This window comes from Rattus rattus, chromosome 7, assembly GCF_011064425.1.
Source record: "Rattus rattus isolate New Zealand chromosome 7, Rrattus_CSIRO_v1, whole genome shotgun sequence".
Taxonomy (NCBI): domain Eukaryota; kingdom Metazoa; phylum Chordata; class Mammalia; order Rodentia; family Muridae; genus Rattus; species Rattus rattus.
Window position 1 is genome coordinate 36,355,633 of NC_046160.1, and position 16,069 is coordinate 36,371,701.

General features: G+C 49.8%; 1 protein-coding gene across 3 annotated transcripts in view; it reads right to left on the minus strand.

Moving 5' to 3' along the window:
• The window catches only part of Lpin1 (lipin 1), a 56,053-nt gene that overhangs the window by 16,618 nt on the left and 23,366 nt on the right, over positions 1–16,069 (minus strand). For 2 of the 3 annotated variants that reach the window (XM_032907495.1, XM_032907493.1), the window contains 7 exons: positions 14,048–14,354; positions 13,236–13,329; positions 11,852–12,042; positions 9,839–9,932; positions 8,328–8,397; positions 6,379–6,471; positions 2,243–2,322 (listed from right to left, as the gene is read on the minus strand). In XM_032907495.1, coding sequence (XP_032763386.1) covers positions 2,243–2,322; positions 6,379–6,471; positions 8,328–8,397; positions 9,839–9,932; positions 11,852–12,042; positions 13,236–13,329; positions 14,048–14,354 — 929 coding nt within the window. Of the gene's footprint in view, positions 1–2,242; positions 2,323–6,378; positions 6,472–6,615; positions 6,694–8,327; positions 8,398–9,838; positions 9,933–11,851; positions 12,043–13,235; positions 13,330–14,047; positions 14,355–16,069 lie in introns of all 3 variants that reach the window. The other variant, XM_032907494.1, reaches the window with a different exon arrangement.

Below are 16,069 nucleotides of genomic sequence, written 5' to 3' on the forward strand. Positions count from 1 at the left end.
TGACAAGCTGTTTGCTCAATTATGGAACTTTGGGGACTGTTCTGTCAGTCAAGTCTGTCAATTAGAAAAACATTCAGATGCCAGTTTTTTTTTTTTTCTTTTAAGGCATCACATGACTCTGATAAGAGCGGAAGTCAAGGGTGCTGCCATACATGAAGAGATTCACATCCCTCGGGAGAGCCTCCTCACATTTCAGACTCTCAATTGCACTACGCAGGAGCCAGTTCATAATTTCTCCAGTTGGATAAGTGTAATTCAGGACGGGGCAGGGTGGGGCTGCATTTATGCAACAGGAAACACATTTCTCCACAGTTCAGTCCAGACAGGAAGAAAGCCCAGCACAGCACACATAAACTCCACGAGCTATGCTCCATGAGTGTCCTGCTGTCCCTTGCCCTCAGCCCACCCCATGTCCTCGAGTTCCTCCATGGTCAGAAATAGAAAGGATGAAAGTCGTGCTAAGAACAGCGGTGGCACCGTGTGCCCTGTGCCGCTGCCCATGCTCCTTAACAGCTCACGGGGCCCCAGGCCCCATCTCCTCCAGCTCTAGGCCTGGCTGGCAGCAGCAGTGTAAGTTTGGAAGACACTCAGCACGTGGCCCATGCAGTACATCCTAAAATAGTTTGAAATACCGAGTTTAGGATTACCACATGTCCTTAGGTGACTATGGTCTGGCCTGTGGGCCTGTGCATTCTCACCAGGGAGAAAGAGATGTCAGGGCGCCTCACCCTGTGTCACAGATGGTGATGCAAAGAGGAGTCTTAAGGAGTCAAAGGTCACAGAGAGTGGACCTGACACCACCCCTGCTCCTGAGCCCTGCTCTGAGCCACTCTGGCCTGTAGACACCACTGCAGACAGACAGAACTCTTGACCAGGAAGACAGTGCTGAGGCTCACACTGCTGGGCGTCTCATCCATTCCAGGCCTGGGCACAGGAGAGCACAGAGGAGCAGGGCAAGGAGAGTGCCACCACCTGGGCACCAGGAGCAAACCCAGGGGGCCAAGAAACAGCCCATCCATGCCGCCCATGGTGGGCTCCCAGTCTTCAGTTCTTCTCCACCCTCTTACCCCACCCCAGCACCGTCCCTAATTAGTCTTCTCCATGGAGAATAAGAAAGGAGGCCCTTCCTTGTCAATGGAACAAGTTCCTACCAACAGAGAATTCTAGAAATATATTAGTTTAAGGTACAGAGCTGTGGTCTGGAGCCAGCGGACATGAAACCTAAGCCAGCTCTGCCTGCAACTGAACAGGCACACGACAGAGGGACGCCCATCAGATCAGGTAGGTTCCATGTTCTCAACATACCCCAACCATAATAGGCCTAGCTTTGGCCTCCAAGTACAAAACTGATGAAGATGTAGGTGGGACCCTCAGTGACTCTGCCCACATGTTCTAGCTGTTGAGTAAGAAAATCTCTGCTGCCCGGGGAACAGGAAGGCTGTAGTGGTCAGGTATCAGTATGTCAGTTCCAGTATCAACATCAGCATGGACGAAAGAGACCACCCTCAGAGTCAAGGTACCCTCAATCCTACAGAGACTGCCCTGGAGACAGAACTGCAGACGCTGACTAGGGTGTCAAAAGCCAACCAGGGCCTCAGCTGAATAAAGTGCTTGCCGTGCAACCATGAGGACCTGAGTGGGGATCACCAGCACCCACTTAAAAACCGGACCCTTCAGCTCACATCTATAACTCCATTGCTGAGGCTGGGGAATACGGAGACAGGTCTCAATGACCAGGCAGCCTGAGGCCTGTGAGAAACCGCCTCAGAAAACAAGGTGGAAAGCGACAGAGGAAAGCATCCTTTAAAGTACAGAGCTATGGCCAGGAGCTAGGGAACATGAAACCAAAGCCAGCTTCCCCCGTAAATGTATCAGGACACAGGGAAGCCATCAGCAAGTGAGGAAGAGTCCAGTGCTGACCTCTGACCTACACACATGCACTCCCCGGCGTGTGTGTGTGTGTGTGTGTGTGTGTGTGTGTGTGTGTGTGTGTGTGTGTGTGTGTGCCAGGACAGGACCAGGAGAGATAGTCTAGCTAGGTATCTTGATGAGGACTCCCTTTTCCTTGAACCTCAGCTGTCTGAGAAGCTGCATACACTGGAGCACGGAGAAAGACAAGTCTCAGTCCCCTACTGACTCCAGGAACGCAGGCCTAGGATGTGAGCCACTGCCTGTCCTCATCAGGGACTGGAGGCATTGCTGCCCGAAGGACACCCCCCCCAACTCCCCAACTCCCCAATACCTGGTGGTCAGGCCAAGCTGTGCAGGCTGCTCTCCGGTATTGTGGCCCTTCCCAGGCAGGCCTTGCTCAGGCTTGCTCTCCTAGAGAAAAGGACGAGAGGCCATCAGAGAAGAAGGAAGGAGAAAGGACTCTCCAAAAGCTCGGGTCCCACCCAAGGGCTCCCTAAGGTCCAGGGCAAGACAACGAAGGCACACACACGTCCAGGACGGGGACCCACACACAGGAGACTGGTGGGGTGGTTTTTTCGGCAAGTCCTCATTACTTCTTTGCCTAGAAGTATCCTAAGACTAAGGTGAGAAACATTTTGACAGAAATGAGTCTGTTATCCATAAGTGTTCCTGGCACCCCACCAAACGCCACCATCCCTGTCACAAAGACGCATGCTTTACTGGGGCTGCCTGGACTCCTGAGCATCTGATTCATGGCATCATCTTCTAATTGCCAAGAGAAATATTCAAAAATATTTGCACACCATATTTTTCGCAGGGAAAATGAGAACACATTTCTCTCTTCCAATGCAGCGAAATCCTACAGGGAAATGTCCCTTGGATATACTGGAGAGAGCCTAATGTGTCTAAGAAAACCCTGGGTCCAGGCCCATCCGTGGCTTGCGTTTGTACCACAGGGCAAGCCAGCTGACTCTTCCAGCCTCGCTTCCTCAACCTCTCAGACAGTGATGGAGTGGCTGATACAGAAAGCATGACAGCCACCAGGGAGAAAGAGGGGAAGGGACAGGACAAGGCCAGGGGACTACCACCAAATCAGAACAGAGCAGAGAACATTTCAACAGATGAAGGAGACACAGGTCAGGAGACAGGTTAATCACTTCCAATGTCGTGTTTTAATAAAGCAAGCAAGTTAGCTGAACAAGGTGACTCATGCTTAAAATCTCAGCACTGGGGAAGCTGAGACAGGAAGACAGCTGCAGGTTTGAGGTAAGTGGGGCTATAGACACTGTCTCAAGGGGAATGGACATAAATCAAGCCAATAGGGAATACCTTAAAGTGTGAGTACTGGAAACTAGTTTGAAATATTCCTTCAGCTGGTTGGTTGGTTGGATGGATGGATGGATGGATGGATGGATGGATGGATGGATGGATGGATGCAAGGGTCTTGTTATATAAGTCCTGCTTGCCTGACATTATGTAACCTGGACTGGCCAGCAGCCTGTGGCAATCCTCCTGCCTCTGCCTTTAGTATTACAGTTACAGGCATGCAATGCCATGCCCAGCTTTACTTTGTTGGGTTTTGTTTGTTTCTGATTGTTCTGTTTTTGGCATTTCCTTTTGTTTTGTTTTGTCCTGGTTTGGTTTGAGACAGGGCCTCACTATGTGGTCTTAGCTGGCCTAAAACTCACTAGACCACTCTGGTAGACCAGGCTGGCCATGAACTCATAGAGATCCACCTGCTTCTGACTCCTGAGTAATGGGATTAAAGGCATGCACCACCATGCCCACCTGTTGTTTGCTTTGATAAGTATAAAAGCAACAAGACATAGCCAGTTATTTATTATGGACTGAATGATTGTGAATGAGAACAGTTAAGAACTTTTCATTAGGCTCATTCGGAAATGATTTCCATCCTTTACAGAAACATTTGATTCCATAAATGCCCCTTACTATACTGGAATTCCCCTTAAGTCTAACTGTTGAGATTCTAGGAAACCTACAAATAAGAAGTCTTTGAAGTGTACTTCTTCCTGAAATTCTAGAACATTCTGCCCTCTGGTAAGAAAGCTAGAAAGCCCTTAATGTTTTAAGTCCACTGCAGGATGGCATCCATGTTTGTACGACTTGCTGAAACCCTTGGAGATACCGCAGCAGGTGGCAATATGCAGATGCCCTAGCAGCACATCAAAGGACAACTGGATCTGCAGACAGCTCTTCAGGGCACCTTCTCCCTTTAAACTCACAGAATCAAAGGAGTTCAGTGATGCTTCTGGTAATGTTTACAAAACCTTCTGGTTTTTTATACTACCTTCCACAGAAGCAATCATTGCTCACTAAGTACATACCTAATCCTACACCAGCTGCATAGCTGTCAGTGGTTTTTAATCTTCCTGGAACTTAGGGAGGGAAAGAGGTAAGAAATGTTAGTCAAATAGAAGGCCATGGTCTACAAAAGCAGCGACAGCAGGCTGGGTTAATCTGGCACAAAAAAAGAGTTGAGTTGCTGGTTACTTAAGTGAAGAGGGAATCAAAGGGATCCCGACAGCACGAGACAGGAAACAGCATGTGCAAAGGCCCAGGCATAGAGTCGCCTTTGATCACAAACGCTAAAGGATAGAGGGAGAAGACAGGACAGCATGGGAAGTCAGAGCTAGAACCCGCAAGTACTTTAGGATGACAAAAGCCTTGGCCATCACTGTAGAAGCCCTGGGAAGCCACTAAAGATGATGAAGCATGGACTGAAGAGACAGCACAATAGGAAGAGCACTTGCTTCACAAGCAGGAGGGTCTGCATCCGTCCTCAGCACCTACGAAATAGCAGGGCCCAGCTAGACACGCCCATAACTCCAGATCCGTGGCAGGTGGAGGCAGGAGGCTAACAGAGTTTGCTGACTTCCAGCCTACCTCCAGGCTCAGTGGGAGACAGAGTCTCCAGAGAATGAAGAGAAAAGGAATCGAGCAGGATACCGAGTGCCCTCCTCCAGCATACACCAGACACAGGTACACTCTCACACATAAGCACACACATAAATACAGACACCACAGTGAGAGGAGGACGGGGGGGAGGGGGAGTGGGAGGTGAACATTACCGTGTGTGTGTGTGTGTGTGTGTGTGTGTGTGTGTGTGTGTGTATACATGTACACATCAATAATGAAAAACGTTTTGAACAAGGAGCAACATAAATTAGGATCACCACCTTAAACAGATACAGAGAATAAGAAAGAGGAGGCAAGAACCGGCTCAAACACAGCTCAAAGGCAGCCTGGGAGAGGGGAAGGTGGTCTGGACTTGTAGGAGAGCAGCTAAAGGGAAATGTTCAAATCTGGGCAACACTTAATCTGTAATCTCACAAGCCTCCATGGACAGAGCACGAATAAAGGCCATGTCCAGCCACAGATGGACGGTGGAGCCCTTCCCAGCCCGCTGCTTCCACAAAGGAAACCCTGAGCGTGCCTGGAGTAGCTCCCACCTGCATGCCTGGAAGCTTCTGCTTCTCTGGCTAAGTGACAGTGGGTGTGGGACACAAACCAGTGTCTGCTTTGTCTGGCCTGGAAACAAGAAATGGAGCCACCCTGAAGGCATGCACAAGTGGATGCTTGAGGAAAACCAAGAGGTGAAAGCAAAAGAGAAGGGGCCCGAAGTACAGTGCAGAGCTGGCCAGAGGAGGAGCAGCTGAGAGAGCATGGAGAAAATCCAGGAGAGCCCTGAGCCTGGAGGCCAAACAAGGAAGTGAACTGGACACGTGCCGAGAGATGGAGAGAGACCCGAAAGAGCAGAGCCTTTCCCAGGAACTCAGGCAAATCCACATGACATCAGACCTGACCCCTCAGGGACACGACTAATGGCTCGATCAACAGCCACGGCAAGACTCAGCAGTGTCATCCTCATCAGCACAACGTGCTTTAAAATCTAAGTGATGTCGAAACCCTTCTGTGATGGTCAATATTGTCAACTTCGCAAGATCTCGGTTGGGTCCTTTAATCTCGAAAGACACACGCTAACTGTGGGTGGCACCATTCATGGCCTGGGGTCCTGGACTGAACCCAGAGGAGAGTGACAGCCTCCACTGGCTCTCACTGTGACCGGCTAATTCAAGCTCCTGCCACCTTCTTGACTCCGCTTTCAGTCTGTGAAGCAAAATAAACTCCACCTCCCTTAAGTTGCTTTTGGGTTTTCTGTCCCTGAAGACACACACCTAGTACATCTTTTTTTTTTAATGATAAAGAAACTCCAGAGTAGGAAAACAACTTGACCTGAGTCTATAAGTCAGAAGGTGACAGAGCCAGGCTCTGCTGGCCTCTCCTCCATCCTGCCCACCCTCTGCCTGTGGCCCCTTTGCAGTAGGACCAGCTCACCAAACCCCCGCATTATGGCGTGTGTCTCACTCCTACAAACAGAAGAAGTAAACCCAACTACACCAAACCAGGCCTCACGGCGTGCAGCCCCACATCACGGTCTCCACTCACCTCTTTGATTGTGGCGTTTCTTCCTCTCCAGGAAAACCACCATCTCCCTCCCTTTTTGGGCATCTTATCTCTCATGATGGATTCCACAGTGGCCTGTTTTAAATGGATGGTAACATAAATAATGGAACCAAAAAAAAAAAAAAAAGCTCAACGTAGCACACTCAAAACAAAAGAAAACATGCGTACAAATCAAAGTCAGAGGCAAAAAGCAAACAAACAAAACAGAACGCAACATACTGTGGGTGGGCTGAAAATTTTAGAAAGGCAAAACCTAATGGCGTCCAAAATCACGTGGAGGTAACTGAGGCACGAAGACTTAAGAAGATGGGAAAAGAACCAACGGACAACAAACAGAATATAACACAGCAACAACAGGAAAGAAAGGATTAGAAATCATTAGTGGTTAGTAGATCCTAAGTTTTCACATTAAAATGGCTGATTACAGTACTATGAGCGATTACAGTACTATGAGTACTATGGTGATTATGAAATAAAACATGAAAAGAAAAAAATAGTCACTACAGCACAGGATCAAAAAGCTGGAAATGCAGCCAAAATGCACAGGCTTTGGGGTTGCTTGGGTGGTTTTTTGTTTTTTTGTTTTTTTGTTTTTTTTTTACTTTTTGGCTTTTTGGTAAACCTAAGCTTTCAAAGTTTGACCAACTTAAGTTTAGCAGACTGATTTAAAAATCAAGGTTAAAGACAAAATTCCTATGGATACCTTGCATACAAAGCTTGAAAGGGGAGATTAGACATAAAATAATTTTGTAAATAATTCCAACTAGCGATGCCTGACTTAAGGCTATCTGGGGGCCAAGGGCAATGTTATCTAAACTTTCTTCTTCCATTTAGAAGGATTGTAAGCCACCATTACCTTAGCTAAAGAAGAAACCTCCGAGTGGGGAAACTAAGTATTTCAATCTAACAGGACACAAGTAGGTAGACAGATACATGATTCACAGAGTTGGCCTCAAATATGCAACTTGTATTTAAGAGATCTGTATCTGACACAGAAGGTAAACTGAGCCCACTTAATGCGAACCGTGCATACAATGTTTATGGACGGCACAACCTACAAATTCATCGTCTACTCCCCACCTCCACCCGAGCAAGGCCATCCACAGACAAGCCCTACGACCTGAAAAGAAAACCTAATAGGATTTTTAGATGGAGTCTAAGGTTCACCAACAAACAAAAGCAGCCAAGAAAACCCTCAGACAGGATTACAGTACGTAGGCACTGTCCTGTAGGGAGTTCAATCTACAGCAATCTAAAAAGTTCCATGACAGTTCATAAGTAAGCATCACTTCGACAGAAAATCTAAAGTTTAGATTAAGAAATTAGCCTCAATTCATAGGTAAATGGAACAGCCACCACTAACCGACAAGCAGAAGGCTACTTAATAAATGACACTAGGGTACCCTGAGGTGACTCTGAACTTTTAGACCCTGTAATTCAAGCAACCTGCCTCCTTCCAAACTGTGGTCCAAAACCAGCTTGCAACATGTTCAGAGGCACATCCGCACTAGCCCTGTACTGTTCACACTCATCCTGCAGCTCTGCCGAGAACCAGGTTAGAAGTCATCGAGCTTTGAGCACTGAAGCACACAGAATCTGCCCTGCCTCCATCTGAGAGAAAAGTTCTTTTTTTAACTAGACAGAAAGGGTGAATGTGGCAAGGACCTTCCCCTAGTGAATAAAGATTTCAGGGGACCAATCACTGGGCGAGGAGTGGGTGGGATCAAGAGCCTACAATACATGATTTGCAAGCCTTGCCCTGGTGAGGAAGGGAAGTAGGGTCAGGTACAAGACAGGATGATCTGAAACACTGATGTGGGTAACTCGTGAGCATCAAGACACCATGGCCTCAGGTTTCCAAAGTCGAGCTACGATTCCCCCACTAACCTGTCCCTCCCCAGGCCCCTTGTCTTAATCGTGTTAGCGCTCACCTTTGGCAAAGGTTTCTGGAAAGCCTGCATTGCCAGAAGTAGAGGAGCTGCTGTTGTCCAGTTGTAGTACCTAGCGAGACAAGGAAATGGTGTCAGAAGAGGGGGTGGGGACAAAACCATGTCTACTGCCACGTGGGATGTCATGGAACAGGTGGACCCCAGTGAAGCCTTTTATCAAGCCCCAGTGCTTGCTCCCTCCAGGCCTCCATGCTGCCCCTATCTACACAGTGCCTCCCTCCTCCTGCTCATCTCACTGCTGTGGTGAAGGCGAGGGTCAGCAGTAGACAAGGCAGGAGGGTGAGCCACAGACGTGCCACCAGCTGGGCAGCAGCCAAGTCCCACTGTGTGGTCCTGCTCCAGGCCATGACCTACTGACCTTCACAGAAAAGGGACAGGCAGCTACTCCGTAAGCTCCTAAGACAACACAGAAAACACTTGCAACCTCCTCTCAGGGGGGAAAGTCTACTACCCATCAGGTCAGCAGAGATCACGGCACACCAGACCTGGGATGGCAATACACTAATGTCTCTAAAGGGCAGCTGTGCCACATGCCTAGGACCAGACAGAGTCAAAGTCCCACAGTCTGGACACCACGCCTGACGTGGCCAATTTCAACATCTGGTGCAGGCACATATTAAAATCCTCAGGGGTTGGGGATTTAGCTCAGTGGTAGAGCACTTGCCTAGCAAGCACAAGGCCCTGGGTTCGGTCCCCAGCTCCGAAAAAAAGAAAAAAAAAAAAATCCTCAAGATACGGCTGGGGAGACAGCTCGGTGGATGAGGTGCATGCCCTGAAAGAATCTGATTTCAGATCCCCAGTACCCACAGTAAAAAGCCAGGCCTGATAGCCCAGACCCGTAACTCCAGTGCTAGGGAAATATGGAGACAGGGGATATCTAGGACTTGCCCTTCAGCCAGTCAGGCCAAACCAGCAAGTTTCAGATTCAGTGGAGACCCCATCTCAAACAATAAAGTAGACGACTGGTCATGGTGGCAACCACCTTTAATCCCAGCAACTAGAGAGGCAGAGGTAGGCAGATCTCAGTGAGCTTGAAGCCAACATGGTCAACATAGTTCCAGGACATCCAGGGCTACATAGAGAGATCCGGACTCAAAAAACAAAACAAAAATAGATAGCATGCTCAAAGATGACAGACAATGTAGACCTCTGGCCTCTGCACACATACATGTGTAAATGCACACACACACATACATACATACATACATATACATACATACACACATACATACATACACACATATGCAAACACACCATATACACACACATGTGTATACTTACACAGAAAAGGCACACCCATATACACATGCATACACGCACACACACAAACATACACACTCCACGAGACCCGCAATAATCTCGACCCAGCAGCTGCATGGGAACACAGCATTTACGAATAATAAAGGTGATGACTAACTTTAGCAAAGACTTCGTTAAGGCGTGACAGAAACAGTACCATGCCACTGCCAAAAGGACTGTCAACGAGAACTCACTTATTACCAATCTTGACCACGAGGTTGGGATCATCAATGATAGCAGGGTTGTCGGCAAATTGCTGATATGACACGGCTTGTTCCAAAAATGCATCTGTGGTGGCAACAGTAGGATGGGGGAAAAAATCACAAAGTGTATTTCTTAAAGAAACAGGCCAATGTTCAGCTTACTCATCGCCACGTGCTTCCCTGAGAGTTTGTAAACTGCACCTCATCAGACAGTCCTACAAACCTACAGAATGCACTGGTAAAGAGGGAGCGTGGCTTCCTGTTTTATTGGGGGGTGGGGGGTGAAGGATGTCTTAAGATATCAACAAATGTGGAGACAGAGCTTGCCTGTAGAGGCAGAGGAACGTTTACCAGGGACAGCAGCCTGAGTCACTTTTGCTGTGGTAATCTGAGACAAGTGACTGAAGTCCCCAAGCCTCAAAGCTCTCCCCCTTAGCATGTGCATGATGACCATGGTGCTAAAGATGGGGAGGACGGTGGTCAGCATCCCGCCCAAAGTCAGGGCTCAGTCGGTGTTGGAGCAGCACTGCCATTTACTGCCTTCTATGCAAAGTGAGGGAGTGGGAGCTCAAGCCCTGTAGGGTTGGCGCTGACCTGGCTCATCCTCGCTCACCAAGCTCACAGCAGGCCCCCCAGGCAGGAATGCTATGGGTCAGAAGGCCCGGTCCTCAGCCCTGGACCAGAGAGCCTTTGAGTGTCTGGCCAAAGACACTGACTTCCTTCAATTTCCCCACTCAGCTGGGCCATGCCTTGGCCCTTAACTGGAGCTCAGTCTCACTGGCCCAAATCATGCGCACTCCTTCCCTGGGGAATCCTAAAGCTTTGGGTGACAAAAAGTCCCAGATGACAGCAGACATGGGGGATCACTCCTGTCAAGGAGAACAATGTCCCTTGGTGATATAAACCCATACATACTGGCCTCCAACAGGAGCCCTCAGGATCATAATGAAGACCTAGTGTACTCTCTGGGCTTCCAGCCACCCCTGACCACACAGGAACTCGGAACTCCCACCAGCAGTGCACTGTGCATGTATCAGGCAGGGAGTTCCAGTATGTCACCAGCAGAGCAAGCTGCCCCATCACAGCTCAGGAGTATAACAGACACAGGTGTCAAAACTGTGGTCTCAGAAGATGCGAAGGAAAAAAGGATCGAATCGCTAGGAAGGACTGGTGGCACCAGGCCAGGATAAGAGGGCCCAGTCTGTGCATAAGAAGTCTGCCTAGGAGGGACACCACCATGGTCAGTAGAGCAGGAAGAGCACGACCATCCCTGCTGGAAAATCTGTCCCCTGGGGATGGAGTACAAAGAGCAAGCAGCAATAGAGGGGAAAGAAGAAAGATGGAGGAACATTAGGTTCAGGAATCCAACAGGCAACCGCTGCTGCTGTACCAGCGAGGAGTCTCAGGCATGCACAATGGACCCATCATGGGACATTAGCCCTTTCTTTCCAGAACGGCAGACAGTGTATGTAAGGCCTACCCGTATAGTAGCCTCTGGAACTATACGGGTGAAACATTTCCAGAATTCCCCAAACTGACTCAACTGCCCTTTCCCTCCTCTGGGGCCCCAGAGATTTCACACACACTCCCAACGTGATATGACATCCAGAGCGACTGTTGATCCCCACCCCATCCCCCACAGAATCGCCTTGAACATTCTTCAGGGCTGGCTCTGGACATAGGGGACACCCATTTGTGCTCAACAATCATCTCTGAGCCCAACAGCCTCCTTGGTGTCTGAAGGCCCTTGCACCCTGACAAAATTCTAACTGTAACCAGATTCTTTTTTTCGGAGCTGGGGACCAAACCCAGGGCCTTGCGCTTGCTAGGCAAGCACTCTACCACTGAGCTAAATCCCCGACCCCTGTAACCAGATTCTTATAGGACCAGAGAATGGTCCTTTTTCTCACAGCCAGGAGCTAGAGAACTGATCCTAGAGTTCTCGGCTCTGGGGGTTTCTGACCAGCGGCCACTAGAGGGTGCTGTCCCATTACAGCCTAGTACCTTTGGTGATCTCTCTGTGGTCACTGAGGCCACCGCAGAGGGAGATGGCGATGGACGGCAGGTCCCTCAGGCTGTCGGAGGTGCTCTCCACGCCGCTGTCAATGCCCGAGCTACCCACCGACTGTGGGGACTGGTTGGCTGACCTGGCTCCGTTGTCACTTGCTTGTTTGGGAAGCCCACCGGGATCCCCACTGAAAGGAGAGAGAAGCTGTTCTGAGCATCCCACCCTCCTCGCTCCGATTATATCAATGACCCTCTAGAAAGCTGCACCAAAAAGGAGCAACTGCTGTCACCTCAGGGCAGCTTTGCCATCAAAACACTGGTACAGACATCCAAGTTAAAGGACCCAGCTCAAGAGGGCTTCTCACATTCTCCTGTGACACTTCAAACCCATATGAAGTAAACCCCAGAAAAAGTGTGCCTGGGAGGCCACCGTCACCCACCAGGGCACTGGGCCTCCCTACATCCCAAGGGAGCCAAGGCTGGGTTGTTCCCCCAAAGCTGAGTGTGAGTCCCACTCAGGAAGGATAAATCAATCTCTCTCTCTCTCTCTCTCTCTCTCTCTCTCTCTCTCTCTCTCTCTCTCTCTGTGTGTGTGTGTGTCTGTCTCTGTCTCTATATATGTGTGTGTCTGTGTGTCTCTGTCACTCTCTGTCTCTGTCTCTCTCTCTCTCAGGAAGGATAAATCTCTCTCTCTTTCTCTCTCTCTCTCTCTCTCTCTCTCTCTGTGTGTGTGTTTTCTACTGGGCTCCCTGTTCTTTCACACTGTTCATTCTCTCTCTCTCTCTGTCTCTCTCTCTCTCTCTCTCTCTCTCTCTGTCTGTGTGTGTGTCTGTGTGTCTCTGTCACTCTCTTTCTGTCTCTGTCTCTGTCTCTGTCTCTCTCCCCTCTCCCTCCCCCCCCACCTCCCCCTCTCTCCTTACTCAGTCACTCACTCACTTGGATGGGAGCCACTGATCACTGAAACCCAGACTCAGGCTCCTTCACAGAATAGCCTTGAGCTCACATTCCTGTAGTGAGTACAGGGCAGCCATGTGCTCCTACAAACACACACACACACACACACACACACACACAGAGAGAGAGAGAGAGAGAGAGAGAGAGAGAGAGAGAGAGAGAGAGAGAGAGAGACGGGGGGAGGGAGGGAGGGAGGGAGGGAGAGAGAGAGAGAGAGAGAGAGAGAGAGAGAGTCTTTTAACTGACCCTTCTTATACTACAGAAAATGGTATCAAAGCCAGATAAGATATCTCAACCCTGCAATCCAAGCACTCAAGAAGTTGAGGCAACAGGACCACCATAAATTCAAGAATACCCTAGACCACAGTTAGACTGTATCTCAGAAGCCAAAAAATAAAGTAAGCTGAGTAATGAAAAGAACTTTTACTTCTTGGGGAAATACAGGGCAGCCACTTCCGGATCCATGTCTGTGAGGTCATCCAGATAAACGCCGTCAGCTCCGAGGTGCCGGCTTCGTTTATCTGAAAGAGTGCATGGAGTGGGTCAGAACAGTGTTACCCCACAACCCAACTCGGGAGCTCCATCTCCAAAGTGCAGATCTGCTCCCCAGTACAACAGCTGCCTCCCCCTCCCCCTTCCCGTACCCCTCCCCCAAAGAGCCACACACTTCTGCATAACCCAGAGGGAGCGACAGCATAGCACTCATCCACAGAGGGCCTAACAGCAATGTCAGTGTCCCTCAGCAGTGAAGCTGTCACCATGATTACCGTAATTGATAGCTATAATGCTTGCCTGAACACTTCCCTGCTGACATGCTAAGGCACAGACAGCATCCCTACGGCTACATGATGGGTCCCTGGGCACCATGTTCATAGACCTCCTCTCCACTCCCTGCTGAGAGACCTGTGGCTGGTCAATACAAGCCCTCGGTGCTGCACCAAGCTACCCGGCTAACCGGGGCGGGGCCCAGCATCATCGCTGCTTGGCCCTGGTGGCGAGCTGATCAGGCATCACTGTCACTGACAGGGTTGGGTAACACGGATCTCTAACAGTGCTAAACATGTCTGGCCTCACACTAGGACAATCTCCTCATGTGGTGAGGAAGCACAGGTTAAAGATTAAACACAACAGATACCATGGATCTGGGCCTTCTCTGACTGATCTGAAACTGGACAAGGCTGCAGTGTCTCTGGGGTGCAGCCTGGGAGTAAGCGGGGAGCCCCACGCTTGCCTTCATACCTTTTTTTCTGGAAGGGGAATCTGACTTGCTTGATGTCTGTGCTGTGCTGGAGGCTGGGGCCTTGAGCTCTTCGGCCACAGACAAAGGTGGGGCTGCGGCCCCCAAGGCCTCAAGGTCCTCCTCATTCACAAACTGCATTTCCGTCTGAGCCTTGCTCTGGTGGATGAGCAGCCCCCGGGCCATTGTTGGGGACTGGTCACTGAAAGTGTCTGAAGACTCGCTGTGAATGGTCTGGAAGTGGATTTTATCAGCCATCTTCCGACCTCCTAAGGGGCTGGAGTCTTTCATCTTGTGCGGAGATGATGGCTGTAAGAAAGGAGAAGAAGAGGGAAGGGACTTGAGGAGAGTTGAAAGCCCAGGCAAAGAGAAAAACTGCAGAGCCAAACAAGAGGTCAGTTAACGCTCTGCAACTCGGCCTAGGGAACCCAAGAGCGGGGTCTCCGACGCTTGCAGAGAAAACGTCTCGGCCCTGGCATCATCTCTCGCATGGCCCAGGTTTTCACTGCGCTGCCAAGGCTGAGTGGCCGAAGTGCACCCAAGTGTATTTGGGAGGGGTGGCACAGCACGGTGGGAGCTGTGGACACTTTGGGTCCGAAACTGAATCATAGACTAGAAGGAGGGACACTGTTGCTGGCTGTGACAGCTCTGATACATCTAAGTCGTGTGCACTTTCACCGGGCCATCCCTGCCCAGATGAGGACCCCCATCCCCCGCTCGTCATCTCCCATGAGCTCTGTGTTTTCGCTGTAGCACTTTGCTTTCCGTATCTTCCTCATTCTCCTCCAAGTCTAGTGGGATCTCAGTTACATCTAGAATTATGAGTAAAAATTAAATAAGCACAAGGAAGGAAGGAAGCATCAGCTGCCAAGCAGAAGTGACTGAGAGTGAGGGAAGCTAAAGGCAGGAGGTGCTGCAGCCCCCACCACCCTCCACAGAACGTGAGGTGGGTCTCACAGTGGGGGATTCTGCAGAAATGAGAATAAATGCATTCCGTCTATGCGGAACAATGTGGGGGAAGGGATCCCCACAAAGCCAATCTCTGTTACCATGGGGGGGAGGGGGGCACAGGCAGCACAGGCAGCAGCTAAAGAGATTAAGGATCTCCATGCTGCTGGCCACGCACAGCCTCTCTGGGACCTGGGATCAGGCTGCTTGCACCCGTTGTGAAAATGCAGAGCTGTGTTCTTAAAGCCCGCATCTCTCTAGATGCATGTATCAGACTTCACTAAACTTTCTCCCCGAAACTGGGACTGAAGACGCACGGAGGTGATCAGTTTGCACGAGAGGGAACTTACCATGCAGAGACCTGCAGTTACGGTACAAGGAAGGCAAACAAAGCCTGAGGTGCTGATCTGCACAGACAGACCCTCCCTATCTGAAGTCCCTGGGTCCCTCACAGACAAAACCACACTGAGGCAGGTCTGCAATTAGAGCCGCTCAGTCAGAAGCAGCCAGGTCTGCACTTTCACACTCGCTCTCCCGCAACTGCTGAGGTGAATTTGTTAAGATGTCTGGCTGCACCAGAACTGAGGCTCACAGACCAACCGATCAGAACTCTCCACCAAAGCATAGTACAGCCTGGAAGAGGAAGGGAGCCATCCATAACCAGCCACAACAGACCCACTCTCTGCCTTCACCCATGTATGTACTCACTACATGCTCTGAACGGGGCTTCCAGGGACCATAATATCCTCTGAGAACTTTGTGATATAGACTTAATGTAATGCACATATATGTGTACATATGTACTAGACAGATCACAGACAGGGTCTCGCTGTGCAGAACTTGCTAGACCAGCTCTATCTCTGACACCCCTCGCCCCACGTGCAGGGATTGCAAGCCTGCACCACAACATCCAGCCCTGGTGATTTGTTCTTACAGGGGTGGCAGTGAAATCATTCAAGACGTTTGCAATGCGTTGAAACATGAGACAAAGTGTCTTGAAACAAAATATCGTCATCCTGTATTCTTGGAAATGCGCCTGCCAGCCTGCCATATATATGTATGTATACACACAGTGC